At 59.5% G+C, this 27,973-nt stretch overlaps 13 protein-coding genes across 13 annotated transcripts; 5 read left to right on the top strand and 8 right to left on the bottom strand.

The window, feature by feature from the left end:
- Positions 1 to 17: 17 nt before the first annotated feature.
- ACA1_173940 (SH3 domain containing protein) lies at positions 18 to 3,632 on the top strand (the record flags this gene model as incomplete). Its single annotated transcript, XM_004356583.1, has 16 exons — positions 18 to 192; positions 298 to 420; positions 497 to 561; positions 654 to 785; positions 862 to 1,012; positions 1,119 to 1,480; positions 1,590 to 1,644; positions 1,729 to 1,811; positions 1,899 to 2,021; positions 2,158 to 2,281; positions 2,380 to 2,510; positions 2,604 to 2,744; positions 2,848 to 3,147; positions 3,244 to 3,324; positions 3,453 to 3,519; positions 3,580 to 3,632. 16 exons carry the CDS (start codon positions 18 to 20, stop codon positions 3,630 to 3,632), a joined length of 2,166 nt encoding a protein of 721 aa, XP_004356636.1.
- An 89-nt stretch (positions 3,633 to 3,721) lies between these two features.
- Positions 3,722 to 4,497, bottom strand: ACA1_173930 (dual specificity phosphatase, catalytic domain containing protein; the record flags this gene model as incomplete). The annotated part of the gene is made up of 3 exons (XM_004356582.1): positions 3,722 to 3,787; positions 3,923 to 4,098; positions 4,197 to 4,497. 3 exons carry the CDS (start codon positions 4,495 to 4,497, stop codon positions 3,722 to 3,724), a joined length of 543 nt encoding a protein of 180 aa, XP_004356635.1.
- Positions 4,498 to 4,600: 103 nt separating this feature from the next.
- Positions 4,601 to 5,300, bottom strand: ACA1_173920 (uncharacterized protein; the record flags this gene model as incomplete). The annotated part of the gene is made up of 5 exons (XM_004356581.1): positions 4,601 to 4,651; positions 4,716 to 4,890; positions 4,940 to 4,967; positions 5,109 to 5,169; positions 5,253 to 5,300. 5 exons carry the CDS (start codon positions 5,298 to 5,300, stop codon positions 4,601 to 4,603), a joined length of 363 nt encoding a protein of 120 aa, XP_004356634.1.
- A 173-nt stretch (positions 5,301 to 5,473) lies between these two features.
- ACA1_173910 (aimless RasGEF, putative) lies at positions 5,474 to 6,894 on the bottom strand (the record flags this gene model as incomplete). Its single annotated transcript, XM_004356580.1, has 6 exons — positions 5,474 to 5,680; positions 5,775 to 5,850; positions 5,931 to 6,028; positions 6,116 to 6,232; positions 6,359 to 6,520; positions 6,646 to 6,894. The coding sequence occupies 6 exons, from the start codon at positions 6,892 to 6,894 to the stop codon at positions 5,474 to 5,476; spliced, it is 909 nt and encodes a 302-aa protein (XP_004356633.1).
- Positions 6,895 to 7,460: 566 nt separating this feature from the next.
- On the bottom strand, positions 7,461 to 10,068 carry ACA1_173900 (Fbox domain containing protein; the record flags this gene model as incomplete). The annotated part of the gene is made up of 8 exons (XM_004356579.1): positions 7,461 to 7,722; positions 7,857 to 7,976; positions 8,095 to 8,786; positions 8,871 to 8,971; positions 9,084 to 9,145; positions 9,237 to 9,333; positions 9,497 to 9,678; positions 9,761 to 10,068. The coding sequence occupies 8 exons, from the start codon at positions 10,066 to 10,068 to the stop codon at positions 7,461 to 7,463; spliced, it is 1,824 nt and encodes a 607-aa protein (XP_004356632.1).
- A 434-nt stretch (positions 10,069 to 10,502) lies between these two features.
- ACA1_173890 (ubiquitinspecific protease) lies at positions 10,503 to 12,492 on the top strand (the record flags this gene model as incomplete). Its single annotated transcript, XM_004356578.1, has 7 exons — positions 10,503 to 10,607; positions 10,721 to 10,835; positions 11,003 to 11,097; positions 11,199 to 11,435; positions 11,544 to 11,952; positions 12,022 to 12,209; positions 12,319 to 12,492. 7 exons carry the CDS (start codon positions 10,503 to 10,505, stop codon positions 12,490 to 12,492), a joined length of 1,323 nt encoding a protein of 440 aa, XP_004356631.1.
- A 330-nt stretch (positions 12,493 to 12,822) lies between these two features.
- ACA1_173880 (uncharacterized protein) lies at positions 12,823 to 13,319 on the bottom strand (the record flags this gene model as incomplete). Its single annotated transcript, XM_004356577.1, has 2 exons — positions 12,823 to 12,902; positions 12,974 to 13,319. 2 exons carry the CDS (start codon positions 13,317 to 13,319, stop codon positions 12,823 to 12,825), a joined length of 426 nt encoding a protein of 141 aa, XP_004356630.1.
- A 131-nt stretch (positions 13,320 to 13,450) lies between these two features.
- ACA1_173870 (adaptin subfamily protein) lies at positions 13,451 to 17,565 on the top strand (the record flags this gene model as incomplete). The annotated part of the gene is made up of 17 exons (XM_004356576.1): positions 13,451 to 13,595; positions 13,730 to 13,872; positions 14,032 to 14,248; positions 14,357 to 14,448; positions 14,580 to 14,663; positions 14,795 to 14,902; positions 15,046 to 15,171; positions 15,275 to 15,441; positions 15,518 to 15,695; positions 15,776 to 15,946; positions 16,060 to 16,350; positions 16,429 to 16,500; positions 16,627 to 16,721; positions 16,804 to 16,909; positions 17,006 to 17,116; positions 17,206 to 17,316; positions 17,413 to 17,565. The coding sequence occupies 17 exons, from the start codon at positions 13,451 to 13,453 to the stop codon at positions 17,563 to 17,565; spliced, it is 2,370 nt and encodes a 789-aa protein (XP_004356629.1).
- Positions 17,566 to 17,898: 333 nt separating this feature from the next.
- On the top strand, positions 17,899 to 19,015 carry ACA1_173860 (the record flags this gene model as incomplete). Its single annotated transcript, XM_004356575.1, has 4 exons — positions 17,899 to 17,918; positions 18,134 to 18,294; positions 18,397 to 18,490; positions 18,637 to 19,015. The coding sequence occupies 4 exons, from the start codon at positions 17,899 to 17,901 to the stop codon at positions 19,013 to 19,015; spliced, it is 654 nt and encodes a 217-aa protein (XP_004356628.1).
- A 254-nt stretch (positions 19,016 to 19,269) lies between these two features.
- ACA1_173850 (hydrolase, alpha/beta fold domain containing protein) lies at positions 19,270 to 20,978 on the bottom strand (the record flags this gene model as incomplete). The annotated part of the gene is made up of 4 exons (XM_004356574.1): positions 19,270 to 20,228; positions 20,346 to 20,426; positions 20,548 to 20,701; positions 20,862 to 20,978. The coding sequence occupies 4 exons, from the start codon at positions 20,976 to 20,978 to the stop codon at positions 19,270 to 19,272; spliced, it is 1,311 nt and encodes a 436-aa protein (XP_004356627.1).
- Positions 20,979 to 21,108: 130 nt separating this feature from the next.
- Positions 21,109 to 21,558, bottom strand: ACA1_173840 (uncharacterized protein; the record flags this gene model as incomplete). Its single annotated transcript, XM_004356573.1, has 1 exon — positions 21,109 to 21,558. The coding sequence occupies one exon, from the start codon at positions 21,556 to 21,558 to the stop codon at positions 21,109 to 21,111; it is 450 nt and encodes a 149-aa protein (XP_004356626.1).
- Positions 21,559 to 22,185: 627 nt separating this feature from the next.
- ACA1_173830 (methylisocitrate lyase, putative) lies at positions 22,186 to 23,956 on the bottom strand (the record flags this gene model as incomplete). Its single annotated transcript, XM_004356572.1, has 6 exons — positions 22,186 to 22,620; positions 22,730 to 22,964; positions 23,039 to 23,283; positions 23,359 to 23,479; positions 23,580 to 23,642; positions 23,739 to 23,956. 6 exons carry the CDS (start codon positions 23,954 to 23,956, stop codon positions 22,186 to 22,188), a joined length of 1,317 nt encoding a protein of 438 aa, XP_004356625.1.
- A 365-nt stretch (positions 23,957 to 24,321) lies between these two features.
- On the top strand, positions 24,322 to 27,925 carry ACA1_173820 (protein kinase domain containing protein; the record flags this gene model as incomplete). Its single annotated transcript, XM_004356571.1, has 16 exons — positions 24,322 to 24,363; positions 24,488 to 24,511; positions 24,630 to 24,685; positions 24,810 to 24,861; positions 24,966 to 25,121; positions 25,247 to 25,276; positions 25,361 to 25,532; positions 25,646 to 25,720; positions 25,835 to 25,872; positions 25,993 to 26,070; positions 26,167 to 26,279; positions 26,372 to 26,474; positions 26,552 to 26,674; positions 26,806 to 26,887; positions 27,003 to 27,615; positions 27,715 to 27,925. 16 exons carry the CDS (start codon positions 24,322 to 24,324, stop codon positions 27,923 to 27,925), a joined length of 1,968 nt encoding a protein of 655 aa, XP_004356624.1.
- Positions 27,926 to 27,973: the final 48 nt, after the last annotated feature.

Below are 27,973 nucleotides of genomic sequence, written 5' to 3'. Positions count from 1 at the left end.
GAGGCCAGAGGACGAAGATGCCGTGGAAAGCGACGGCGGTATGGGCCTACCAGGCCAAGGAGGAGGGCGAGCTCAGCTTCGACGTGGGCGACGAGATCATCATCCTCGAGGAACGACGAAATGGATGGTGGAAGGGAAAGCGAGGAGGCGAGATCGGCGAGTTCCCAGTCAACTACTGCGACGTAGAAGGAGGTACTCGCCCCCCTCCCCCACAAAGATCACTTCCATCGCCAATGGACCACTTCACATCGTTGTTGTTCGTGGGCTGGTGGTGGGTGGCCCTATCGTGATGTTCAGGCGCCGGTGGCGTGAGCTCGACCACATCGCAATCAGCCGAGCCGGTGGTCAAGATTGACCAGGAGAAGATCTCGGGCGGTATCCTGGCCCTACAACGCAAGTGCGGCTTCCGCTACGGTAGCGGTGCGAACACCAACCTTCGTACCCCGTCAGTGACAGCTCAATTTACTTTTGGTATTTTTGTTATTTGTGTGGACAGGCGACGACGACGAGGAGGGCGGCAGCTCGTCGCCGCGAGGTCTCACCAGCTTCGAAGAGCTACAAGTACCGCCCCCTCCCCATCGCCCGCTGGGTTGTCAGACCGGCGGTGATGTGCACTCACCTGCGAGTGACGTGGTTTCTAACCACCACAACAGCAAAAACTGGGCATCCAAGCATTCAACCCGCTGGAGGGTTTGCTGAAGGACGTGGCCCCAGCAGCCACCAGCTCTTCCTCCTCGAAGTTGATGAAGGCCTCCTCGACCGACCTGGACCTCTCGTTGACCGACGTACGTCACGTCGTCGTCGTTCGCCCATCCACCACCACCACGTGTGGAATCTCAAGCATGCGCGGTCGTGGTGCAGGATGACGACGAGGTGCAGCAGGACGACGACGAGCCGGACACCTCGCTGGAGATGTCGCGGGACTACCTCCTGAGCTCCCAGGAGGTGTGGCTCTCCCCGCGCTCCCCCACGGCGGTCTCCCCGCGATCCCCTGCAGTCTCCCCGCGAGACGGTACTCTCCCTCCTCCCCAGCACCGGATACAGTGACTGAGATGAGCTCTCACACACAACACGACACGACCAACGACACGACACGACACGACACGAAGTAGATGCAGTTTCCGAGACGCAGCCAAGCGCGGGCGACGATGAGGGCAGGCGGGCGAAGAGGGACACGGCGACCGCCACGCCGAGCAGCGACCGACAGCACAGCAGCAGCAGCAGCGGCAAGAGGGGGTCGATCATCCGAGGCAGGAAGGGCTCCTCGTCGGAGCTGTCGCGCGCACAAAAGGCCGGCAAGTCGAGGCGCGACACGGTTGCCGCCCCCGCGAGCAGCACAGCCGCAGCCGCAGCCGCAGCCGCAGCCGCGGGGAGTGATGGGAAGGCGCGCAAGTCGGACAAGGACAAGGCTTTTGGCTCGGCGAGTGGCATGGGACGCCGCTCCATGTCCGATTTCCGGCTCAGCCGTGCCGACAGCAAGGTACGCGCGCCTTGCGCGTGCGGTGTGTGCGGTGTGCGTGCTGCGTGTGCGACGAAATAGCGTGTCTTGTGCGAATGCACACATCATTGAACCTCTGGTGCTCCTGCAGTTGGACAAGTCGAAGCGCAAGAAGAAGGAAGAAGCCAGCGCACCGCCAGCCGCAGGTGAGTTCCCCTCCGCACTTTCGCCCCAGCACTCCTCCATGACTCCCTCCATGCCCCCTTCGCCTTCTCACTACCTCTCTACAGCACCCGACTCGGGGGAGGTCACTTCGCTTTCGCGCTCCCTTCGCTTCGCCCTCCCCGACATCGCCATTGACAACTCGGAAGAGGTGAGCCATCACGCACGCACGCGCCCAATTAATTGGTAACTGACCGCATGTGTGTGTGTGTGTGTGTGTGTGTTGCACGGTGTGTAGGAGGCGGGGCCGGTCGAGGCCAGCAAGCCCGGGACGCCCAAGGGCGGGCAGCACGGGCAGAGCGGTCGTGTGCGACACCGGAAATCCAAATCGCAAGCCACGGCCTCCTGGTTCATCGAAGCGGTGCCAGTCCACCTCCACAGTGCTGTTGTTGTTTTTGCGTGCCCAGCACACTGCACTCACCGACGCACTGACGCTCCACCACACGACACACGATCGCACGCGCGCACATGCACATGCGCTGCCCATGATTGATTAGACGTTGGGAAAGGCTGCGGAGAGCAAGACGGAGGAAGAGGGCGCAGGGATCAGCCTGCGCGAACTGATGAGCGGCCGGCGCAACAGCGAAACCGCCGCTAGCACGGTGATGGCCGTGACCTCTGGTACCATTCCCCTCCCCCCCCCACAAAGCCAACACTCGTCAGGTTAGAGCTCAGTCCCACCAATCCTCACACGGCACACGCCCATGACACAACACCAGCGCCAGACCGCAAGGCGCGGGAGGAAACGGGGGAGATGCGATCAGGCAGCCCGGTTCCGAGGAGCGCGCAACTCAGCAAACCTCAGACGGCATCCAAGGTCTCCAAGCGGTGGGCCAAGAAGCTGACCCAGGTGCGCTTCGCTTTCGCTCTCTCTTGATTGGCGCGAAACACAAAGTCGCATGGTAATTACTGACGACGACACGATCACGGGGGGGGGGCACAGTTGGGCGGGCGAGCCGATGCGCTGCAGCAGGTGCAGCGGCTGCTGTTGGCCCAATCGCACGGCTCTGGCAGTCCCATCTTCGGCAAGGCCCTCCGCGACATCATCCACGACCTCGAAATCGCCCAAAAGAACGAAGACACCGTACGCGCTCTGTTGTGTGTCGTGTCGTGTCGTGTCTGGTGTGGTGCCATGTGTGTGCTGACCTGGGCCTGTGCCGTGTGTGTGCCGTGTGTGTGGAATGCAGGAATGTATCGTTACGATCTTTGCGATGATGATCGTGCTGCAAGAGGCCTACCAGAAGCAGAAGGACTCGGAGCTCGAGCTGGCCAACCGGAAGCGGGCCGAGAGCGACAGGGAGCTGGCCGAGGAGCGGAGCAAGAACCAGAGCCTGGCCAAGCAGGAGCGGGACCTGCTCAAGCTGCTCCAGCAGACGCAGGAGAAGGTGGTCGAGAAGAGCAAGTCCTCCTCGCGCGCCGAGAACAACAAGCAGAACTACAAGCAGAAGCTCGACGAGGAGGAGGAACGACGGCAGGTCCTGGAAAAGGTTGGCACGCACCACCGACCGCTACACGGCGCTGCTGACGTCACATCACAACACACCACATTTGCTCACACCCGAAAATGTATGTGTGGCGCGTAGGAGCTCAAGAAGCAGAAGCAGAAGGCCAAGGACTCCGAGAAGGAGATCGCTCGGCTGGAGAGCGAGCTGGCCAAGGCCAAGGTAGGCCCCGGCCGCTTCTATTCACACCCACACGCAAGCACCACCACACACTGAGTCCGCTCGTCGGCGGCTGACACTAGTGTGTCGTGTGTGTCGTGCGTGTGGTGTGTGTCGTGTGTGTGTGTCAGGGGAAGGAGCCCAAGCGGAAGGGCAGCGCGCGGGCAGCGCAGAGGCTCTCGCGGGCAGTACCTGCAGGTACCATCGTGTGTCGTTGATGAAGTGGGCTTGGCTCATTTATTTTCTTTCCTAATGCAGGACTTTCGCTAAACGATTGGGACCTGGGCGACGACTCGAATCCCGCTGACTGAAGACGCCCACTCTCTCTCTCTTCTCTCTTTCTCTTTGATCGACAGAATATACATAACACTCACTCCACGCGACACTGCCTGGTGCCTGCCTATGGGCGAGGCTGCTTCTGGAGGCTCTCTTCGAAGGCGATCAGCCCATCCTCCTGCTTGAACGTCTGCGCCGACACACCAAACAATCAATAATGAGGATTGGTTGGTTGGTTGGTTGGTTGGTTGACGAGTAACCATCGATCCAGGTCACGAGACACCTGGTGGTGGTGTTGTTGCATGTGTGGGGGGGGGCAGCGCACCTGGACGCTGCCCGGTCGCATGCGACGGAGGGTGGCAATGGCCTCACGAGCTGGCACGCCCTGGGCGGCAATCAGGTAGGCCGCCAGCATGGTGCCCGTCCTCCCCATGCCCGCGTTGCAGTGCACCAACGTCGCTCCGCCCAGCGCGCGCTGCTCCTCAACCAAAGCCACGAATTCTAGAGAGGTGGTTGTGCACCCAGACCGCGTCATCAGAGCTCTGTGGTTGACGTGCAACCACCAAACATGTGAGTAGCGTCGGAATAAAAAAACTCACCGCGCATCTGGTCCAGGGTGGGCGGGCGGTAGTCGGGCACGGGCAAGTGGAGGTGGACCCGCAGCGTGCCGCCGGGGGCGAGGGCGGCCTGGAGGTCGGCTTCGGGCTGGAGGGGCGGGTGGGCTTCGTTGAGGGACACCACCGCCGTCACCCCCGCGCTCGCCAGGGCCGCCAGGTCGTCCGCCAGTGCAGCCGGAAAACTGCCGGGCGCCGCACTCCCCGCCAGCAGCCCCTCCACCACCCACGAGAACCCGGCCACCACCTTCTGTCCTCCGCCGCCTTCTGTTGCTCCTTTCTCCATGTTTTTTTGATAATAATAAAAGATATTATTTAGCGTCGTCTTTCATTCACCTAATTGGCCTGGTTCTTTAACTTTTTTGTGGCCAACCATACAGTTTTGTTGCTCACCAGCCGGCAGTCCGTGTGTGATGGCTCTCATCAGTGGAGTCCTTCACCTGTTTGTTGTGTAAATAGAATAAACTCTGTAGCGTAACAAGGTGGTGGGAGAGAATGTGGCACCTTGTCGCCAATCTCGTGGTAGAGGACGATCTGAGAGACAATGGCCTCATCGAAGGAGTGGATGAGGGTGATGAGGGTCGTGTCCTTGATGAAGTCGTCCTGGAAGTCGACGTACTGCTTCTTCTTCATGTTCTTCAGCACCGTGCCCAGCCCCATCGTGCTCGCCAGGTGGGTCCTGCCCACAACACACCACCATCACCTCCACCATCAGCCGCTACCTTCACCTCGCGCCCACCTCCCACCTCGTCTCTGCTGTTGTTCCACACAGCAGTGGCGCACCTGAGCTCGCCTAAGGCACCATGCCAATCATGTTCAATGTTACATTGTTTTTGATCAGCAAAGTGCCAAGAGAGCAGAACTGACTTGCGTACAGAGGGGGGGGGAGGTGTTTACCATAGGTGAGGTCGCGGTCCTTGGGGAAGAGCGGATTGGGCTGGCCGTGGTTTCTGATCACCTGCGCCACCGCATCTATAGTTCAGAACAGGGCGCAACACACTGCAGCTTCCACATGAGGGGGGGGCGGCGGGACGGGCTAACCTCGGCGATCTTCTTGTAGTTCTCGTCAATCTTGTCCGCAATCGACATCTGGTACGGTTCGTCTGACAGTGTGTGAGGGGGTTGTTTTGTTCGAGAGTTGGCTCGGTACTTCCGGTGCACAGCAACCATAGACGACCTAAAAAAGGAGAAGCTGGGTTGTATAGGGAGCAGCACATAGGGGGGAACGGCACACGCGTGTTGCGTTGCGCCTACAAGCTCCGCTAGAGGATGTCCTTGCGTTCGGCGCCGCGCGGTTCGCGTCGCTCGGAGATGCGGTAGAGGTCCTCCACCGCCAGCGGCGGCGAGGCGGAGGCCGCCCGTCCACCCTCGCGCTTGAGGAGGTCCACGATCTGCGGCACCGGGTGCAGATTGTAGGCCGTCTGCTGGTACCGCGACAGCTCCGAGATCACCCGGAACACCAGCCTCCGCTTCTAACACGCGACACATGCGACACGACACACGCGACACCACACATGTTAGCAGTGGAAGTGTATCGAGGCGGACGAGCGAGCGTCGACGTACGGTGAAGTTGATGAGGCCCTCGATCATGTCCGGGTTACCCTCTTCGATGAAAGTGAGGTCCGACAGGTGCACGCCGCTGTTGAAGAACATGAAACGGAGTAAGCCCCCCCCCCTCAATGATGTGCCGTGTGCGTTGCGTTGCGTGGCGAGTGGTACAGGTAGGGGATGCAGGGCGGCGCAGACTGTCCGAGCGCCTCGCGGTAGGTCTTGTAGGAACTGTCCGCGCGCATCAGCCGATTCAAATTTTCCAGCATCTGGACACCACCGCGTGTGAGTGGTGAGGACATGTCGTCACGGGGGGTGGTTTGGTGGGGGGGGGGTAAAGTGCAGCTATTGTGCACCTTTTCGGACTTGCGGGAGATCTCGGCACGCGTGAAGGTCAGCCGGTAGACCGACTCGGAGCGGAGGCCGGCCAGGAGGGCCACCAGGGTGTTGAAATTCTTGAGCCTGTACAGATGCTGATTCCCCATATGACGTCAGCAATGTGTGTGTCGTGTCGTGTCGTGTGTCGTGTCGTGTGTCGTGTGTCGTGTCGTGTCGTGTGTGTGGTGTGAATAAACATAGAGTGGTGGTTGCTATGTTACCTTGGCGGTCCGCACAAAGTATTCCATGGTCTTGACGCGGTCCTTGATGCGCTCCTGGGTGACGATGCTGGTCGCCACCCACGTGCAGAACTCGTTGAAGGCGTTGATCATGGCCAGCACGTTGGGCGCCTTGTCCTTCAGCGAACCCGAACGCGACCATAGCTGACCGAACAACTCCGACATCTGGCATCGCCACCACAATTATAATTATGTTTCCACATCATCAGACCTTTACGCGTGTACGGCGGTGCGCGTGTGCGTGTGCGGTGGTGCGTGCGTGCGTGAACCTTGATGGCCTTGAAGCGAGCGAACTCGATGATGGTGAGTTGGCGGGCCAGCTCGATCGGCGGCACGTCGAAGAGGGTCAGGAGCGGCGAGCAGATGTTACTGGGCACCACGGGCTCCGGCGGCAACTCCTGGAAGATGTTCTGGTTGGCCGAGTCACCGCCGGCCCCCGGCCGCAGCTTCTTGGACATGGACAGCACGATCGAGTTGGCCAGGGGCGCGTTCATGGGGTTGCGCTCTCTGATGATCATGCCCCGGATGAACACCTGCACGTGTCGTCGCCGGACCCCGAGCGATCGTTGCGTTGGTTTTCCAATCAGCGCGTGTGCGTGTGCGTGTGCGTGTGCGTGTGCGGTGGTGCGTGTGCGGTGGTGCGTGTGCGGTGGTGCGTGTGCGGTGGTGCGAGCATGGTCGTGTATTTGGGATCGAGGTGGCGACCTTCATGAGAAAGATGACGCTCGGGCTGAAGTCGGAAAAGTGCTGCTCGATCCACTTCTTCAGCAGCGAACAGATGCGCACTGTGATTTTGTCATGACACACACATGACACACACGACACACATAACACACACACAGCCGAGATAGACCAACCCATGATTAGCGACCGATGCATTTCCATGTCACGTCGTTTGTGCGTGGGTACCTTGCTTGGCAAAGATTTCGTTGGCCTCGTCCCGTACGCGAGGCGAGGCGGGCGGCGAGATCACTGACGACGGCGACACAACCGATGACGACGACCGACTGTAGGAGAGCTTCCTCAACTCCTGTTACATGCGATCAACATTTCCAATACATTTTCAATACATATATCCAATAATTCATTTAAACACACGCAAATGCAAATCAAATGTAAACCAACGGGTGGGAGGGGGGCGTGTACGGTCTCGGCGAGGCTGGATGTCGATAGGCTGGTCGGGCGGGTGGGCACGGAGGAGCTGGACCAGCTGGGCGAGGCGGCGGTGGCGCTGTTCGGCTCGGCGGACGGGGCCTTCGTCGACGCCATGGTCGAACCCCGCCGGAACCGTTCGGCGGAAAACAAGGCTGGCGTCGCGTTCTTCTGCGGTGGGCTCTTCTTGAGACCTGGCGCTGCAACGCATCGGATCGCGCACGCACGCATGCACACCACACACGCACGCGCCCACACGTGTCGCCCATGAACATAAGCGGCACGATTACGCAACCCACACAGATACGACACACGACACGACGCAAACCTTTGGAGGTATCGGCCCGGCTGCTGGCTTCGGGTCTTGGGTTGTACAAGTTCGTGTTCGTGTTCGTGTTCGTGTTCGTGTTCGTTCTCTCCCTCAACCTCCATTCCGCCAATAGGATGTCTAGAATGTCGAGACCAAGCATCAGCACAACTGAAACTGAGCGCGCGAGTTGGGCGTGTGCGTGTGTTGCGTGTGCGGCGATCAGCGAGTACCCTGGCGGTGGGGGAATCCGGCGGACCGAGACCGAAGGCGAGTGATGTTGGCGGGCTCCTCATAGACCGCAGACGTCGAGGGCGCCGATGAGGCCTGATGGTGTTGGCCGCTCATCAGCGCGCCACCACCGCTCAGCCGCTCGTGCTCGTCGTGCTCCTCCGGCAGATGGGCCGAAAGCCACGTGGCCGTCCGCCCCCGCGCCGTCACCGTCACCTCCCCCTGCTGCAGCTGCAGCTGCTGCTCGTGCTCCTCCGTCGGGGCGGACGTGACCACGATCGACACAGCATCGTCGTCCAACGGTTCGCCATCGGTGGCCGACAGGCCTCCGGGCCTGTGCCGCGTCAGCTGCGGTCCCGACGCATCGGTGTCGACAGTGGCGTGGGCGCCATCGCCGCCAGGGCCGGGCTCCATATATGTTGTCGACGGCGGCAGCACCACCGGCTGCTCCCGGGCCTCTGCTTCCCGCGGTCGCTCCTTGCTGTTGCCGATCAGGGTGGCCGTACGCTTCTTCTTCGCCGCTCCGGGACCCGCGTAGGCCTCCCACCCGCTGCTGCTGTTGAACGTCTGCGCGCGCGATACCCGCCCGCGCGCACCGAAGTCGTCGTGCGGCCTGGCCACGAATTCTCTGCTGCTGCTGCTGTAGTTGTTGTTCTGGTGGTTGCCGTGCTCCTGTTGGCTGAGCTGGAGTTGCTTGGCCTTTTCGCATACTCGAACATACTGTTGTGTTTGGCGGGGGGGGAGGTGAGTCCAACACACACACACACAGCCAGCCGACCAATGACATGTGGTGCGCGTGCGTACCAGGCGTATGAGCTTCTCCAGTAGTGTGTCAGGCGTGGTGAAGGACAGGTAGGTGGCCAGGAAGGCCTTCTGCTCGTTGATGTCCCCCGCACAGAAGCGAGCTGCCCAAAGAACACACAACGAGCGCGCGGGGGGGGGGGTGAGGCGATATGCGGCCGAAAGCGGAGAGAGAACAAAGAATGAAGACGAAGACGAAGACAGAGGAGCGCGTACATCCGGTCTCGTCGCCCGGTGTGATGAGGTCGATGAGCCTGGTGAGCGAGGCGGCCTTGAGCCTGGCCAAAATGCATGCAATTGTCAGCTGACGACCAACAAAACGAATAACAAAGAAGAAATGAAGAGAGAATTCAGGCCACGGAAGCTCACCTTCTGCCTGCGGTTGAGTGGTAGTAGATGGCACTCCTTCGGTGCGCCTTCTTCTCCTTCTCGGGGACTGGCGGGTCGGCTTCCTCCGCGCCATCAGCTGATAGCACCACGCCCAGCCAAGGAGCAAGAATGTGCGTGTGCGTGCGTGCGTGCGTGTGTGGATGTGCGTGTGTGCGTGCGTGTGCGTGCGTGTGCGTGCGTGTGTGCGTGTCAGCGATACGCAGATGATGGTGCGAGTGTTGGGGGGTGGGCCTGAGCACCTCGGACGATGACCCGGTGGAGGAGCGATTCCCAGAGGGTGTCGTCGTCGGCGAGCCGCCTCCACCGGCGGCACACGGAGGACACGCGACAGAGCCCCTCCAGGCCGAGGTGCGAGAACACGCAGAGCACGACCTCATCCGCCAGCGAGCTGAACACGTCCCACGAAAACTCGTGCACGTTGCTACCGACCACAGTCAGCACCGCGCACACCGCACACCGCACGCACGAACCGCACACGCAGGTGAATAGAGAAGTGGACGAACCTCTGGGTGCGGTCTTGGGCTTCGTCTTCGAGGCGTCGCCTACGCGGGCGGGTGCACACCTGGCAGGTGAGTAGCTCCGTCCCGTTGATGAAGCTGCACGAGGCACAGCACCACCTCCCGGCCTGGCCGCCCGTCTGCTCAAACCGCTGGGAAAGCCGCCTCGCGTGGAGCCGCAACTCTTCCTCTTCCTCATCTTCTTCCTCCTTCCTGATGTCTTCTTCCTCTTCCTCGTCGCTACTACTCGAATCAGAATCATTGGCAGCGAACAGTGTAGACCTTGGTCGCGATGTTCTATGCGGAGGCTCCATCACTCACACGCTACGAAATCCGAGGATCCAATCAATTGATTGAAAATCGTGGGTTTGCATTTGATCAAACCAAGTCGGCCAGTTCACTTCACGCACCAGAAGGCCACCATAGCCCATTTTAGTCTTCTCTTTATCCTTTTTCATCTTCTTCGATGTGTTCTCTGTGGGCGAATTTAAGGTGGCAATCCGAAGAGCCCAACTTGCCGGTTGATGTGGCGAGTCCCGCAGTTTTCCGTGTGGTGTCTATCAGTCCTCCATCTCCGATGGGTGGAGTTCGTCGCGAAGAGGCGGAGCAGAGCGTACGCTACGACTATTTCTCACGTTCCGTTGTTGTTGGAGGAAGAAGGGACGCAAGGGACGTACGATAACTCTTGACCACAGCAAAAGTTGCGGAAAGAAAGGAAGTTTAGGCCGATTCGAGATCAGAGCAAAAGATGAAAGGCGGACTGCGCAGCGGGGCCATCGCCTCCAGGAACTATTCTGGCGTGAGAGGAATCAAGAATCTGGGGAACACCTGCTTCCTCAACGTTGTCCTCCAGGTACGTGCTGCTGCTTGCGCTTCTTTCTCTCGTTGTGCATTAGTGATGGTACCATTGAGAAGAGGGCATTGTGCAAGTGTTTGCTGTTGCCTAAATTCACGATATGTTGACAGTCGCTGATGGGCCTGAGATCGTTCCACTCGTACATGGGATTGCACAACGGGGCAGCCACAGCCTCAAAGGATTCTCGAACGCCCCTCGCGGACGCCCTGCGTGATTCAATGCGAGGTGCGAGATGTCCCCCTTTCTTAGAAATTGGTGGTGCAGTCGATTTTCTCTTTGATTTTCATCTGATCTCGGCATGCCACTACTCGGTACTTTATTATATAAATAATTAAATGCATAAATACAAATGCAAATACAAGTATTGACCTCTCTTTATTTTTATTTTGCAGAGTTGGCGGCACCTGCTCAGTCAGGACCCTACGACCCGACGCCCATGGTCATTGGTGTGCCCGTGCTACAGAACACTTTCGCGCAAGGCCAGCACGTACGTGGCTGCCCTCCACCCCTTCTGTTGCGCACGCGCGCGTATCGATACAGCACGGGCGCACCTCACCGGGCGACTCACGTCTGGCCTCGCCTCTGTAGGACCCCGAGGAGCTGCTGCACCACCTGATGACGATTCTGGACGAGGAGAAAGGACTCCCCGCAAAGGAGGCCGGCAAAGCCAAAGAGGAGACGCGCGCTGCGAGTTACACCGCCAGCAACAACAGTACCGCCACCACGCAGAGTCAGCTCGAAAAGGAGTGGGACGCCGACGAACGGAATTCGAATCCCTTCGCGGGCCGACTCGTGAGCAAGATCTCCTGCAAGAGATGCAAGATCGTGCGTTCTTCGTCGTCTTCGTTTTCGTCTTCGTCTTCGTGTTCTTCTTTTCGCGTCCACTCACACTCATATATCTCTGCGATTTATGGAATGTAGGAGCGTGCGCAGACGCACAACTTCATCGACCTCTCCCTGGCGATCCCTCGAGGAACGGAGAGACACGGGCTCGGCCCCACACTGGAAAACTGTCTCGACCTCTTCACCAAGCCCGAGGAGCTCATCGGCGTCCGCTGCGACCGATGCATCGCGCTGCTGCGCGAGGAGCGGCGCCATGTCAAGAATCGGCTCAAGTCGCAAGAGCCCGCCGTAGCGCAAAAAGAACCCAGAGACCCTCGCGAATTGCTCGGTCCTCTTTTCAGGATGCCGAGCGACGCCATCAATTTCACGACCCTCCCAAGCTCCATCCTATCGATCTCGGCCACCGACCGGTGGTCCTCCGTCCTTCGCGCCGAGAAGAGGCTGTCCATCGCCAAGTCGCCGCACGCTCTGTGCCTCCACATCCAGCGATTGGTTGCTCGTACGTTCTCCACACCGTCACCACCACCACCCATGTGAGTGACTCACCCGATGTTGTGCGTCCGCGCAGAGCCCGGCTTCAGGGACACCACCTTCGTGAAGAGGGGTGACAAGGTCGGCTTCGGTTTCAATCTCGACCTGTCTCCCTACTGCGAACCCGGGTGTGGGATCTCCTACACCCTGGCGGCCGTCATCGTGCACCACGGCTCCGAAGACGGCGGACACTTCACCGTCTACAGGAAAGTCATCGAGAGCAAGGTATGTTGGCCTTTGCCTCTCCTCTCCACTGCACTGCACTGTTGTTGTCGTCGTCCTGTCAGAGCTCGTGGCTGAATGTAGTCGGCGTTGTGTGTCGAATAATGCACAGTTGCGGCAACGCGCGGGATGGGCGTCGACCGGCGGCACGGAGAGTGATTGGGTCCTTATCTCGGACGAGGTGTGCCAGAGTGTGACGAAAGATCAAGTGCTCAAGGCGCCGGCCTACATGCTCTTCTACGAGAAGGACACCCAGCCTTCGACAGCTACGACGCCGTCCTCATAATGATCATCCGCACCTGCAGCAGCAGCAGCCACACATCCAACACCACAACATCAAACAACAACAACAACAACAACAGCCACGTTACCTTCAACCTCCAGGCGGTTAGCCGCTGGTCCTTTGTTAAATACATGTATTCTTCCCCCGCCGACTCGCCCTAGAACGAAAGCGAACGCGACACGGGGGTGATGTGATGTCGAAGGTGACGCGACGCACACCTTGTTGTTGCCGTGTTGATGATGATGCAGCGGGTGATGATACCGGTGCATCGAAAATTGTACAAACCACAGCGAAAATGGCGAGGGCTTCACAGGCGGCAGCTAACACCTGGGCCTAGAGGTCGTGGCCCATGAGCTCTCGTGAGTGCACTTCGGACACAGCCTCTCTCAAGGCCTTGAACACCTCCGTGGCGCCTGCACCATTCTTAGCGAAGATCTTTCACCAGGACGTGAGAAGAGCAAGAGGTGAGGATTGGCGAACGCACCCCGGAGAGTGCGGAGGCGAAGGGCAGGAAGATGGGGATCGTGGCGCGAGTAGACAAAGATTGTGGGCCATAGCGTGCCCAGGCATCCAGGCTGCAGGGCCAGGTCACGCACGTCAGCAAGGGGCAGGCTGGACTTGGTTCGTTTGCTGCCACAGCACATCATCGTGGGCGATGCCTCTACTCGAATCGCATGCGTTGTAATTGTCACCACTTGGCCCGACAGCAGGTCCCAGGGGTGCCAAGACCGCCTATGGAAGAGCACCACTCCACTTCCCGCCTCCTCGCGAACCTCGTCCTCATCGAGGAAGGGCTGGTAGAGGCTGCTACTTCGATTTGTCCCCTTCATCCTCTGCCTTCTTTGGCCAATTTAATTGTTCATTTTCCAGATTTCTGTTCGATTGCTGTAAATTTCTCGGCCCCGCTAAAATATTTGAAACAGGCGATTAAAGTCTAAGATCCAGCCACCATCACGGCAAGATGGCAGGAGTGGGCGACGCAGCGTTCTCGCGGCCGGGCCACCCATCTTCGGCCTCGTTCTCCTTTTCCTCCTCGTCTCCATCTGCACCTCCGGCAACTACTCCCTCCGCTGCTCCCAGCCGCTACTTCTCTGAGTTGAAGACTGGTTTCTCCCCCCCCCCCCACAATCCACCTGACCACAACCCAAGTAGAATCTTCAAGTGATTATCAACCATTTTACAAATTCAAAGCATGATTTTTTTAATTTAATATTAAATTGATCATGCTTGGTGGCTGCAGGCGAGGTACAAGAGCTGTTGGCAGGGCTGCGCGAGGCGTCGGTGGAGCGTGACATGAACAAGCAGCGCGAGGTGGTGAAGCGCGTTATTGCCTTCATGACCGTCGGCATTGACCTCTCCCGTCTCTTCCCTGAGATGGTCATGGTGCGCACTCCGTCCCCCAGCCCCTCCCCCCGTGTCGCACCTGACGCACGTCCACACGGCACCACACACACACACACACACGCACACACGCACACGCACACACACATCGCACACACACACACGCACGCACACCGCACACATCGCACACAACACATGCAGTCGTGCAACACGAGGGATGTGGTGCAGAAGAAGCTGGTCTACCTGTACCTGACCACCTACGCCGAGTCGCATCCGGACCTGTCGCTGCTGGCGGTGAACACCCTGCAGAAGGACGTCACCGACACCAACCCCATGATCCGCGGCCTTGCCCTCCGCCACCTCTGCTCCCTCCGACTGCCCGACTTCCTCGAGTACATGATCCCGCCCGTCGACAACGGTGCGTCGATGATGAGATCTCTTCGACCATGCTTCGTCGTGTGTCGTGTCGTGTCGTGTCTTGTGTCGTGTGTGTCGTGTGTCGAACTTACTTTGGTCGGTGGTGTAGGCTTGCGAGACCCGGCGCCGTATGTGCGGAAGACGGCAGCGCTGGCGGTTGCGAAGCTGCACCGGCTCTCGCCTCAGGTCCTCAAACGACAGGTGCGCTCCCCCCACAAACCACCCAATTGCGGGTTGTGCGCGCGTGCGCTGGTGTGATCGCGCTAGCCTAGGAGAGGCACCGCCGCTCACACTGAAGAGCTGCATGCAATCCTAATCGCCCTGTGGCGCAGAACACGTGGGTGGGCCAGCTCTACGATCTCGTGGCCGACCGAGACCCGGCGGTGGCGCACAACGCGCTCGCCGCCCTCCAGGAGGTACGAGCGTGCTCCCTTCACTCCACCACCACCACCACCACCACCACCACCACCACCACCACCACCACCACCACCACCACCACCACCACCACCACCACACAATGGACCGTTCTCATCACTCGCCTGGGCAGGTGCTGCTGAGCGCCGGTGGTCCGTCGGTGACCCGCACGCTGGCGATGCACCTCTTTTCGCGCGTGTCCGAGTTCAATCCGTGGGCCATGTGCCTGGTCCTCCAAATCGTATCCCCCCCCTCACGGCCTCCAGTATGCGTGTCACACGCATTTTATTTGTTATTGTTATCTTTTGTTGGTTATTATTTTATATTTATACATTTTTTGTTATATTTGGAGTTCCGCTAATCGTTTCTGTCTTGTGACCACAGGCGCTGCGGCATTCGCCCACCGAGGACGATTTGTACGATATCTTGAACGTGCTCGAGGACCGACTGAAGCTCAACAACCCGACCGTCATCTTCGCCGTCCTGCAGGCCTTCCTCCACCTCACCGACGTACGTGTGTCGACATTGTCGTTCTCCGGAGCGTCGCATTGGTCTCATACCAGTCATGGTGGGTGTCGACACGCGATGATTCGCTGGCGGGCTACATGTATAGGGTTTGCCCATTCGCGAGCAGGTCTATGGTCGGCTGGTGGGTCCGCTGATCACGGTCCTGTCGAGCGCCGGCCCCGAAGAGGCCTGGACCTGCCTTCACCACGCGCGGCTCCTTGCCACGGTCGCGCCGCAACACTTCTCGGCCCACTACAAACATTTCTTTTGTCGGTACGTGTGTCGTGCGTATTTTCGCGTGTCGTGTGTGCGACGGTGCTTAGATCTAGAGTGTGACACTCGCGCGCAGGTACAACGACACATCGGCGGTGAAGGTGCTCAAGGTGGACATCCTCACGGACATCGCATCGGAGGCCAATGCGCAGCAGATCGTCGAAGAGCTCAGCGAGTACATCCGCGAGGGCGACCACGAACTCGGCAAGCGCGCCGTTGCAGCCATCGGCCGCATCGCTGCCGGTGTTCCTCAGGTGCGCACACGCACCACCGCACACGCACGCACCACCGCACACAACGCTAATTCGTGTGATTTGGCCATGAACGTGGACAGGCTGAGTCATCGGCGGTGTTTGTGGCGCAGGACCTGCTCGGCGCGGCGGCGCACGGCGGGGCCTGGGCCGGCCTCGGCCTTTCGCTCGCGCTGGCGCTGCTTCGTCGCTCGCCAGCCTACGCCGACACGCTCCTCCCGCCCATCCTCTCCGCCACCAACTCGGCTCGCCTGGTACGCACCCATCTCTACGTCTACGTCACGTACCACCTTAAGGCGGCCTCCGCCACCTTAACACTCCTAGATCGCCACCTTAACAAATATCGCTGTGGGCTGTGCGTCTATAGGAGGACACGGAGGCGCGTGGCGCGTATGTGTGGGTGCTGGGCGAGTACGGCGATCGGATCGGCGAGGCCCCGTACCTGCTGGAGGAGCTGGTGCCGACCTATGCCGAGCTGCCAGCCGCGCTCAAGCTGCAGCTGCTGTCGGCGGCGATGAAGCTGCTGTTCAAGCGGGCGCCCGAGATGCAGCCCGTCATGGGCCAACTCCTCCACGCCGCCCTCGACGACTCGTCCAACGTGGACGTACGCGACCGCGCCCTCCTCTACTATCGCCTCCTTCGCCAGCACCTCTCTCAGGTACACGACCAATGACACACAACACACGACACACGACACGCAACACACGACACACAACATAGACTAACGCATTCCCAGGCGCGACAAATCTTCCTCGTGGAGAAGGACCCCATCGGCGCCTTCACCGAAGAGACCCACACGGAGCTCTACGTACGTCTCTCCCCCTCCCCTCCACAAGGCGCCAGCTCGCCGTTCTTTGCGTTTCGTGTTTCGTGTTTCGCTTTTGCCGTTTCGTTTTGGTTTTCATTTTCCCTCACATGGTGCGATGACCACCAGGAGGAGCTGTTGGCCGAGTTCAATTCGTTGGCGGTGGTCTACGGCCTTCCCTCCCATCGCTTCCCACGGCCGCCCACCCTCGACATACGACCAACGTACACCCTCCCCCTCCGCAACACTCGCTGCACATCCGCGTCTCGTTGATTACATTGCATAACGAACGCCGGTGTGTCGCAGGGCCGGTTCGGCGGGTGCACCGGCGGTGAGCTCTACGGTGTCGGTCGAGCAGGACGAGAAGCCCGCCGCCCCCTTCACCACCGCGGCCAAGGCCCAGAGCCTGCTCGTGCGTCATCACACACACACACACACACACACACACACACGTAGTTTGATCTGGCGGTTGACCGCCTCTTCTCTCTTCTATTGCTGTTTAACACAGGGCGAGGAGGGTCCGTTGGTGCTGCGACCGCGCGCCACCATGGACTCGCGCACGTTTCAGGAGAAGTGGGCCGCCCTCCCCGTGGCCCACACCTGGGAGGCCCCGATCAGTGTACCAACTCCTCCCCCCCCCATCGCCCAACCAGTTCCCTCCCGAGTTTAATGGGTGGTGTGATCATCATGACACACGACACGTCACAGGCCAGCGCGGATTGGAGCAGCGTGGAGGCGCGTATGAGCGCGGAGCAGGTCATGTGCATGGCCTCGGGCTCCGTCGGCGGTGTGCACAAGTACTACTTCTTCGCCCAGGAGGTAACCACTACTCTTCCCTTGTTCTCTACAAGACGATGCTATTCATGTGATGATGCATGGTTCTTATTCTGAATCACTGAATGGACGACGGCGCAGGATCGGTCATCGGCCTACTTTGTCGTGGAGGTGGTGGGCGAGACGGCCAAGGGCCGCCTCACGGCCCGATTCAAGACGGAGACGGAGCGGGCGCTGCCACACTTCACCCGCCACTTCAAGCTCGCCCTCTCGCGTGCCCTCGCCCTCAACTGAGAGCTCCTCTTTCCTTTCAAAGCTTTCGCTTGAGCTCAACTCTTTCTTTTGTCTCACACCAAACACGATCGTGGCCGGTAGCGCTGACACCTGTGACCCCACAGGTGACCGAAACGAACAAAACCCAAAACTTTGGGTCTGGGCCGTGTGAGGATTGGGGCTTCAAAATTCCTTCTGTGTCGAACGAAGTCCATTTTTCCTTCTTGGCAACCGGAGCGGTCACCAACGGAGAGAGCACGACCAAGGCAAAAGTGGTCACACACAAGAGAAGGCAAGGCAACAAGAGGCTAGAGGGAGGAGCTCATTCACTAAGACCACAATCCACCATCCACAATGAGCATCTTTGGACTTGGGTACCCACACGCCCGCTTTTCATTCTCACTCCATCAAGCCCAAACAAAGACAATTGAAGAAGAAAAATGGATTTCAGAGGGAGGAAAGCTGAGGAACACAAGGAGGAAGGTTGTGTGAATGTGGTGATGGTAAACGAAATTCTTTCTTGTCAGCGTTTGTTGTCAAGTGTGACGATTCAAATCTGATTGTCCCCTCTTTTTTTCATTGAATACAGAAAGAAGAGTCAGACATTCAAGCCCCACAAGAACATTCCTGAGGGCACCAAGCAGTACCAGCTCAAGAAGTATGCGGAGGCCACGCTTGGCAGCGGCAACCTCAAGCTCGCCGTTACCCTTCCCGAAGGCGAGGACATCAACGAATGGCTCGCCGTCAACAGTACTCCCCCCTTCCAAACCCCTCCTCTTCTCGCCTTCCAATTGAATCCGCATCTGGCCGTGGTTGGCGTAATCGCGAATTAATTTCACTTTCACTTCGCAGCTGTGGACTTCTTCAATCAGATCAACATGCTGTACGGAACCATCACCGAGTTCTGCACGCCCCAGGAGTGCCCCGTCATGTCTGCTGGCCCCAAGTACGAGATCCTGCTCTCTCCCCTACTCGCATCCTTGTAAAACCCAAAGCTTCTTCTTGTCTAACGCTCTACGTTTGTCCAACTTCTTCTTCTTCTACTACTATTGCTACTTGTTGCGTGCGTCTACTCTACTCGTGTGTGACCAGGTATGAGTACATGTGGGCCGATGGTGTGAACGTGAAGAAGGCCATCAAGTGCTCGGCGCCCGAGTATGTGGACTTCCTGATGACCTGGGTGCAGGAGCAGCTCGACGACGAGGAGATCTTCCCCTCGAAGGTGGGCGTGCCCTTCCCCAAGAGCTTCGTGCAGATCGTGGGCAACATCTTCAAGCGTCTCTTCCGCGTCTACGCCCACATCTACCACTCGCACTTCCCCAAGATCGTGAGCCTGGGCGAGGAGGCCCACCTCAACACCTCGTTCAAGCACTTCATCTTCTTCGTCCAGGAGTTCAGCCTCATCAACAAGAAGGAGCTGCAGCCGCTGGCCGAGCTCATCTCCAGCCTCACCAACAAGAAGCCGAGCTAAGACCGACAAACGACCACGACGTGATCACAAGTCTTGTCCTCTCGGGAACAATCGACCGAGTCTGCCCTTGCTCTCCCGCCCATCAGCTGTAGAATTACTTCATCTCTTCTCTCTCTCTCCTCCCCCCCTCTCTATTATTCTCCCCTTCTTCTTCTTCTTCTTTCTGTGCTCTTCCCTTCCTGCCCCGCCTTCTTGGTTGTCGATGATCGCATCATAGCCCCCAAGTCCTATATTCGTGTAGCCTACATCCCCGCCTAGCTTGCTGGCGTGTTGGGCGCTGGTTGTGTTGTCGTCGTCGTTGTTGTTCGCCACTGGTCGAGGACGGAGACGATAGCCTGCGCTACGAGGTCCGGCTGCTCGGAGGGCACCTCGTGTCCGCTCTCGTCGGCAATGACGAGCCGCCCGCCGGTCGAGTAGTTGGCCAGGCGCTGCATGCCCGCCATCCACGCCTCGCGTAGCGCTGCGTCGTCGAACGACGGCGCCAGGCGTCCGGCCGCCACCACCACCAGCGGCAGGCTCCACCGCTGCGCCACAATGTCAGCCTCGTGCCGCTCGATCGCGCGATTCTCGTCTTCGGCCTCGAACTCGCGCAGCACCGCGCGCCAGTAGGCCGGCTTGCACTCGGCCCAGCGGCGGTAGTGGAGGTCGTCGGCCGCGTAGACCGCGTCGGCCTGGCCCGTGAGCGACGACAGGTAGTAAAAGTTGCGGAGCAGGCCCAGCCGCGCGAGCCACGGCACCAGGCGCAGGCCCGTAGCCACGGTGCGCTTCATCTCCTGCAGCCGCGAGGGCAGCCGGAACCCGGGCGGCATCGGGTCGACCAGCACCAGGCCCGCGACCTCGGTTTCTTTGGTGTTGTCAGCGGCGGCGGCGGCGGGGCCGTGGCGGGCGGCGTAGACGAGTTGGTTGACGCCGCCGCTCGAGTGGCCGACGAGAACGAAGGGCGGCTCTTCGCCGGCGCGGTGGAGGGCCTTGAAGAGCTCCTCGGCGCTGGCCTCGGCCGTGCGGATGCGCGGCTCAGCCGACGACGACGGCGACGACACATCGGGTTCGGGCGCTTCTTCGCTGAAACCGTAGCCGGCGCGGTCTACCAGGCAGACGCGGATGGTGCGGTTGGTGGCGGCCAGTGCGCCGACTACCTTGTGGAACTGCTGCGAGAGGTGCATCGTCGCGTGGTCGAACACCACCGTCGGCTCTCGCGTCGCGTCGCCGCCTTCTGCTGTGGCGAGGCCCCCCCACCATTGTTAGCCCGTGCCACACGACACGAAGGGCGAAGTGGAACGGAGAGCAATGAGTCGCAACGAACCACCACCATCATCACCATCATCATCACCCTCGTCATCATCGCCATGAGGGGAGCGGCCACCAAAGCAGTGGAGATGGATGAAGTGGCCATCGACGTCGATCATGCTGCCTGGTGTACATAACGCCAAGAATGAAAAGAGAAAGAAGATGAAGATGAAGAAGATGAAGAAGAAGATGCGTTTAGTGTTTACAACCGTGGGCGGGCGGGCGGGTGGTTTGTGAGAGAGTACCAGGAGGTGCGAAGTAGTTGTCCTCCTGCCAGGTGGCGAAGGCGTGGTAGAGGGCCATGCCGGCCAGCACGATCGAGACCGACACGGTGATCCGCACCACAACGCCCAACAGCACACGACCCCAGAACGCTACTCGACCCTCCTCCTTCGCCGGCTAAATTGATTTCAAAAAAATAGTTAAAAAAATAACAAATAACAAATGAATAACAAATGCACAAAATCATCACTTTGCACCTCGGTCCATTGAAGAGTTGCTGGATTGTACAAAAATCAAATAATAATCTTGCAAGATTTTTGGTGGATGGATAGCGCACCGGTCTGGGCGGGGCAGTGTGCCCATGGGCGTGCCCGTGGTGGATGAGCTCGGCCGATGGTTGCGCGGTGGCACCAGCAGCCCCGGCACCCTTCCTCCGTCGTGCTCCCTGCTCCATCTCTCTTTTTGCTTCGAATTTTCCAACTTTAGAAAAAAAACTTGCAGTTTGCTAAAGTGGTTAAAAAAAGGTTTAGATTCAAGTTACGGACTTTTAGACGTTTTTCCTTTTTCGTGGGGGTTGGGTGGGGTCATCGGGGGAACGACGTTCGCTCGAAGACATCGACGAAGCAGCCCTGCGGGTTGACCTGGAGGTGGTGGAAGACCAGAGTGGCGGTGGACCACGACGAGAGGCCCACGTCCGTCGGCGAGGCGGATCGCCTGGCCCGCCTTTTGGGGAGCTGTCGCCTGGTGGCCTTCCTCTTTTTGGCCCCGGCTCGGCTCGTGCTGGCGCTGCAGGCGTGTAGCGCTGTCGTGGCGTGGGGCATGTAGGCCTTGGCGGGGGTCACGGCGGTCACGGTACCAGGCACCTGCGATCGCTTCCACCTCCTCGGCAGCTTGGCCTGCTCTTCTTCCACACCGCCACCGCCGACTCGCCGTCTCTTCTTTGCGCAGTCGAGCGACTTCGCTTGGGTCTTGTTGATGTGATCGTTATCATTGTCGTTGTCGTTGTCGATGATGTTGATGACGTCTACGTTCATGTTCTTGGTGGGATGTTGCGCGGAGGCCCAGGGCTCGCACGTGGGGGAAGTGGCAGTTGAAGTGGAGCGCGTAGTGGTGGTGGTTGTGGAAGAGAGGCTGAGAGTGGGACGACATATCGTTTGATGCTGAGGATGCAGATGCAGGGCCTGGTTGTTGCGCTCTGTCTGGGGCGAAAACGAAGCGAAGAAGCCGAGGGTTCAGTTCTTTGCAGGACTGGTACACCACAGAGCAAGACGCAAAGCTCGGGGTAGTTAACCATAAAAGGGTCGAGTAGTCCCGCAAGAAAGGTAATCTCGACCTTTCCGATAAGAATCGGTACCATGGCCAGCAATGGATGGGGATCATTGCCTCCGCCACACTCTTTTTGGCGCCCACCTGCACTGAATCGGATTTCTCCAGTTTGGCATTGTTTAGCCTAAAAAGGATAGCTCTGACTCCCAGTAACAACGTTGTTCAGCCTGAACAGGCCAGAGTGCTTTTCCTCGTCAACAAACCAAATGAGGAAAGGACCCAAAGCAGGCAACAGACTAGATAAGGCAATCGATTTCCTTTGCTGGGTGTGGGCGGTTGTATTGGGTTGCAGATTGCAAGTTTCTGGTCACAGGTGGAACAAGAACTCTGGGACCCTAGTCCTTGAGCTTGATCTCCTTTCCAGAGGCCAGCTCTTCTTCAATGGCTGCCGCGGAGTCGGCAGTGATGACCACACCCGTGTCGTCATCCTCGTCTTCGTCTTCGCTTTCTTCGTCTTCTTTCTTTTTCTCTTTCTTTTCGTCTTCGTTGTTTGGGGCTGCTGTCTCGCTGACAACCTTTTCTTCCTTCTTTTCTCCGTTCTCTTCCACCAGCAGCACCTCCCCTTCTTCTTCTTCTTCTTCCTTTTCTTCGTTCTTCTCTTCCTTCGCTTTTGCCTCTTCGACGCTCTGACCCTCAGTACCAATGCCGCCGGACGAGGCAAGTGAGGCCACAGCCGCAGGGGCTGCCGCCGCGGGCGCCTGAGCAGCCGGAGTGGCTGGCGGCGGATAGAGCGCGTCCAATGCCTTCTCGTACTCATCATATCCCAGCACCTGTGCGCGCACCACAACGCACACGCACGCCGCACGACCCGACACGACACGCACCGCACCCACACGCGTCAGTCGTTTGGGCATCAGCCGGGGAGAGAGAAAGTGATACATCGTAGAGCTCCTCGCGCGTTTGCATGAGCGGGATGGCGGCGCTCTGGGAGCCGTCCTTGGCGACGGTCTCGTAGACGTGTTGGGTCGCGCGCGCCGCGGCCCGGAAGGCCGAGACGGGGAAGAGCGCCAGCGCCACCTTGGCCTGGCTCAGCTCCTCCAGCGTGAACAGCGGCGTGCGCCCGAATTCGGTCAGGTTGGCCAACACCGGCGTGTCCGGGAACGCAGAAGTGAATCTGTTTTGTAGGTGTGTGTGTTAATGAGTGGCGCAGTGAAATGATGATTATTGAGACTTAATCGGCCCTCGTACGCTTTGTAGTGATCGATGTGGGTGAGGGCCTCGGGGAAGAGCATATCGGCGCCCGCGTCGATGTAGGCCTGGGCGCGCTTGAGCGCCGCGTCGAGGCCCTCGCTGGCGACAGAGTCCGTACGGGCCATAATCACAAAGCTGCGGTCTCTGCGCGCCGCCACCGCGGCCTGCAGCCGGTCCACCATCTCGCCCGTGGTCACCACTCTCTTGTTCGGCCGGTGTCCGCAGCGCTTGTGCTGGGTCTCCTGCTCGCAGCGTGCGGTTCAGTGAGTCCGATCGATTGTGTGTGTGTGGTGTGTTCAGGTGTGCTCTTGCCGAACCTGATCCTCGATGTGCACGCCAGCGGCACCGACTCGCTCGAGCTCCTGGATCGTGCGGGCCACGTTGAGCACGCCCCCGAAGCCCGTGTCGGCGTCCACCAGAAGCGGCAGCTTGCTCACCCTGCAGTGCCAACCAAGTTATCGTCAAGAAAAAATTATTAATTATTAATTATTCTTAGGTAATAAAACCAATCAAGCAAGGCGAGTAGAGCAGGCCGCACCTGGTGATGCGGCGCGCGTCCTCCACAACTTCGTCCAGCGTTGTCAAGCCCAGGTCTGGTAGTCTGCATGCATGTGCAGGTACGCCAGATCAATAAATAAAACAATAAATAAAATAAAAAGAAAGTTGAGCGAAGATGAAGGGAGTAGTGGGAGGGCACCCAAAGGAAGAGGCGGAGAGGGTGGAGCCGGAGAGATAGAGCAGCGGCAAACCGGCACGCTCGGCGAGCAGGGCAGCATAGGCGTTGGGTGCACCCACCACGGGCACCACCCCGCCCCACGCTCCGCCCTTGCTCGCTACGCCCACGCGCACCGCCTCCCTGAGCCTCCAGCCCGCGGTGGCCTCCACACCCAATCCATTGACACCGCGCAACCACATCTGGTCTTGCTAAAAACTGATGTAAAATTCGATCTAAAAAATACGGCATCTGCGAAAACTATTTCTTTTTTATTTCTTTCTTTCCCGTTCTGCGTGCCGGACATTCCGGCATTTTTGAATTGTTGTCCACGCAGGCGGAGAGGGAGCACAGGAGCGGTGCTGCCTGGACGCCAGTTGTCCCCATCTGCACCCCTGGCCTCCTTTGCCGCACAGCCGTATATTTATGAAGCTAAGGAAAAAGTCCGAAGGTATGGTGTACTCCCTCTAGAACAACCACGCCGCAGATAGAACAATGCTGCGTGTTTTAAAAACAAAATCTTATATTATTTTTAAACAACAAATCCATCTTTTTGATTCTAGATGACATGAAAGCCTCGGGGCCAGTCGTGGTAGGTGGCCCCTTCAATGTACAACACAAGGTAGTGCACCGCCCCGCCCCATGTCGCTTTCGCTCTTCTCCCCCCCACCGCAATGTGTCTCCTTTCGTTCTTCCGCATGACTCCTGTCCCCCCCCTTGCCTGGTGCTCGCAGGTGCACGTGGACTTTGAGTTCTCGGTATACGCTCCCTCTTCCACCACCCCCTTTCCCCGCCCAGCGCTCGCTGGTGTGCCGGCCGATGGTCTGACGATGACGGCGGCGGCGGCGGTGGCTGGTGGTGCATCGAGCAACGCAGTGGTCCGGACAAGACCCGGGAGATATATTCGAGTTCGTCGAAAAGCTGGGCGAAGGGTAGCTACACCCCACTGTTGTTGGCTTTTATTGATTGCAATTGTGAATCTGACTCTTTGTGTGCGTGTGCGTGTGCGTGTGCGTGTGCGTGTGCGTGTGCGTGTGCGGTGGCGCGTGTGCGTAGAGCGTTTGGCGCGGTGCACAAGGCCGTACACAAGGCCAGCGGGTTCCTCCTGGTACGTCGTGGAGCAGCGTCGGCGTGCGCTATGCACGCTTTTCGCTCAGTGCACGTTGCGCGTTACGTATGTGCGCGTGTCGCGTGTGTGTCGCGTGTGCACAGGCAATCAAGGTGCTGGCCATCGGCGACCCCAACTCGGAGGTGAACAAGGACATCCGCAAGGAGATCGACATCCTCCGCAAATGCAAATCGCCCCACATCGTCAGCTACTTCGGGACGGCCCTCCAGAAGGCGCCCGACGACACCCACGACCTCTGGGTAACACACACACACACACACACACACACACACACACACACACACACACACACACACACACACACACAAACTGCCCATCCACCACCCACTCCATTTGACACGACACACGACACACGCACGCACAGATCATGATGGATTACTGCGGCAAGGGATCGGTACGTTTCGCTCGCGTGTGCGGCGTGTGCGGCGTGGGGTGGTCTGACGGGGGGCGGGGGCGTGTGAATGGGGGGTCGCTGCAGGTGCGGGACATTATTTGCCGACTCGAGCGCCCTCTGACGGAGAGGGAGGTGGCGGAGGTCATGCAAGGCACGCTCCTGGGCCTGGCCTACCTCCACTCCCTCGGGATCACCCACCGCGACGTCAAAGCCGCCAACATCCTCCTCACTGAGAAGGGCCAGGTCAAGATCGCTGGTACGCGCTCTCTCCCCCTCCGGTGACAGCTGCCTGACCTGACAAATGACATCGTCGTGTCGTGTCGTGTGTCGTGTCGTGTGTGTGTCGTGTGGTGTCGTGTCGCACGACAGATTTTGGAGTGTCGCAGCAGTTGACCGGCACGGTCGGTGGCGGGGACACCCTCACGGGCACTCCGCTTTGGATGGGTATGCGTGGCCGCCCCGTCGGCGCTATGGAGTTGCCCACGTGCCGAACGCTTATTGGTCCCTTACTACTATTTACCAATATTTATCTTTTTTAATTTGTGTGTTGCTGTGCAGCGCCTGAGGTGGTGCAGCGACGAATCACGCCCGAGCATGTAAATAAATCCGTACGTGCCATTATTGTGCCCCTCCCCCATTGGACGCTCTTTGGGCTAGATGTCTGGATTCATATATTTACAGACATAATATGCTTCTACACATCTATATATATGCAGGACATATGGAGTTTGGGCATCACGGCCATCGAATGCGCCGACGGGTGGCCGCCCCACGCCGACCTCAAGCCCATGCGGGTACCCCCCCCCTTCCCCTTCGTTCGCATTCCAATCAGTCGGGAGTGACTGATGGGCGCACTTGTCGTGTGTGTCGTGTGTGTCGTGTCACGAAAGGCGATGATGGGAATTCCGGTGCGGCCGCCGCCCACGTTGGCCGACCCGCGCAAGTGGTCCAAGGAATTCAACTCCTTCATCGCCTCCACCCTCATCAAGGACCCCTCCAAGCGGTACGACTTCCTCACATTCTTTCTCTCTCTCTCTCTCTCTCTCGGTTATCTTCATTGTTCAAATTCCTGATTGTTTGCTGGCCCGGCTGCAGACCTTCGGCCGTGGAGCTGCTGCAGCACCCCTTCATCACCAAGAATGCGCGGAATGTCGACCCGCTCAAGGACCTCCTCGCCGCCTCCCCCAAGGGCGTCTGGGTACCCATCGCCCATCACCACGCACACGCACACGCACACGGCCGACAGTCGTGGCGGCGGCGTCGGCGGCGGCGTAGGAGGTGAATTTTGCAGAGCTGCACGCGCTGTTCAGGGAGGGCGGGGAGGCGGGGCAGCACACGGGGAGGGTCAACCTCAAAATTTACCACGACCACCTCCACCGCAAGCGCCGCGAGCGAGAGGTGCGTAGGCACCTCCATGACCTCTCTCTCGCTCTCTCTGCTCTCCTGCACTCAACCGCACGACACACACGGCATACACGACGACACGATGGCACACGCTCACTCAGCATTTTCTTTCCCTCTGGAAGCAGCGGTTCCTGCCGGATTTCCTGCAGCGCGGCGGGCAACAGACCGTCAGCGACGGACCGACCGGGCCGGCCCCGCCCGCCCCTGGTACCCACTCCCCATCAACCCCCCATCCCCCACCGACCCCACTGGCTCACCGCACGCACGACACACGACGCACGACACGACCAACGACACGACACGACACACGACACGCGCGCAGCTCGGCCAAAGAGGGTGAGCGCGACATGTCCGCCCTCGCCCGGACCCACCGGCGACCTGGGCACGGCGGTGATCAACGACACCTCCGACGTGCGCACCATGGCCACGCCCCTCTACCTCCGCAATCGCGGCGTCAAGGCCACCGCCGATGACGACGGCGACGACGACGATGGCGGCAACTATGAGTTCTCGGACACGGTGGCGGTCAAGACCGTCGTCACGCCGGCGGCCTCGGCCAAGCAGGTGCCGACCGCCGCGGCCGCAGCGCCGCCGGCCGGGAAGAGGAAGAAGGAGGACTCGGGGCCGCTCAACACGAAGCGGAACGCCATCTACATTCCTACATTCCTCGCGCGCAGCGTCAGCCTCTTCCGCGGAAATGCATCGGCGCCTGCCGGCGACGGGCCGACGACGACGACGCCGTCGTACGCGATGGCGCTCAGCGCAAAGGGCGACGGGCCCGCGGTGGCGGCGGGTGCGGCCGCGCAGCCGTACGGGCCGGGCAAGGCGTCGGAGAAGGGCGGCCCGCTCCTGCAGAACGGCGGCCTCGTTGGTCCTGTCGGCCTGCCCGGGTGGCGCATGCAACGGCGACTCAGCCGATATCTTCCCAACGACCGGTTCGTGACACGACACACGACTCCACACGACACGCACGACACGACATGACACACACTGATCGCACGCGCGTGTGGCATTCATGTGTGTTGTGTGTACAGGAGCGTGATCACGTACAGCATGGTGGTGGTCCTGTTCCTGTCGCTGCTGCTCAACGTGTACCTCCTCTTCTGGGCCGACCGCGGTGCGTCGCCGCCATCATCCGCGTCGGCCTACTACCGCCCGGCGGGCCGTGCGGAGCAAGCCGACGCCCTCCACCAGCTGGGCAAGCTCGTGGACTGGCTCACCAGCAGCCTCGGCCGCCACAAGTGACCACCCACCCACCACCAGGCACCACCACTCGGCCCCGGGGCAACCAAC

This window comes from Acanthamoeba castellanii (genome assembly GCF_000313135.1).
Source record: "Acanthamoeba castellanii str. Neff unplaced genomic scaffold scf7180000084741, whole genome shotgun sequence".
Taxonomy (NCBI): domain Eukaryota; phylum Discosea; order Longamoebia; family Acanthamoebidae; genus Acanthamoeba; species Acanthamoeba castellanii.
This window is presented reverse-complemented; position numbering and strand designations above follow the sequence as displayed.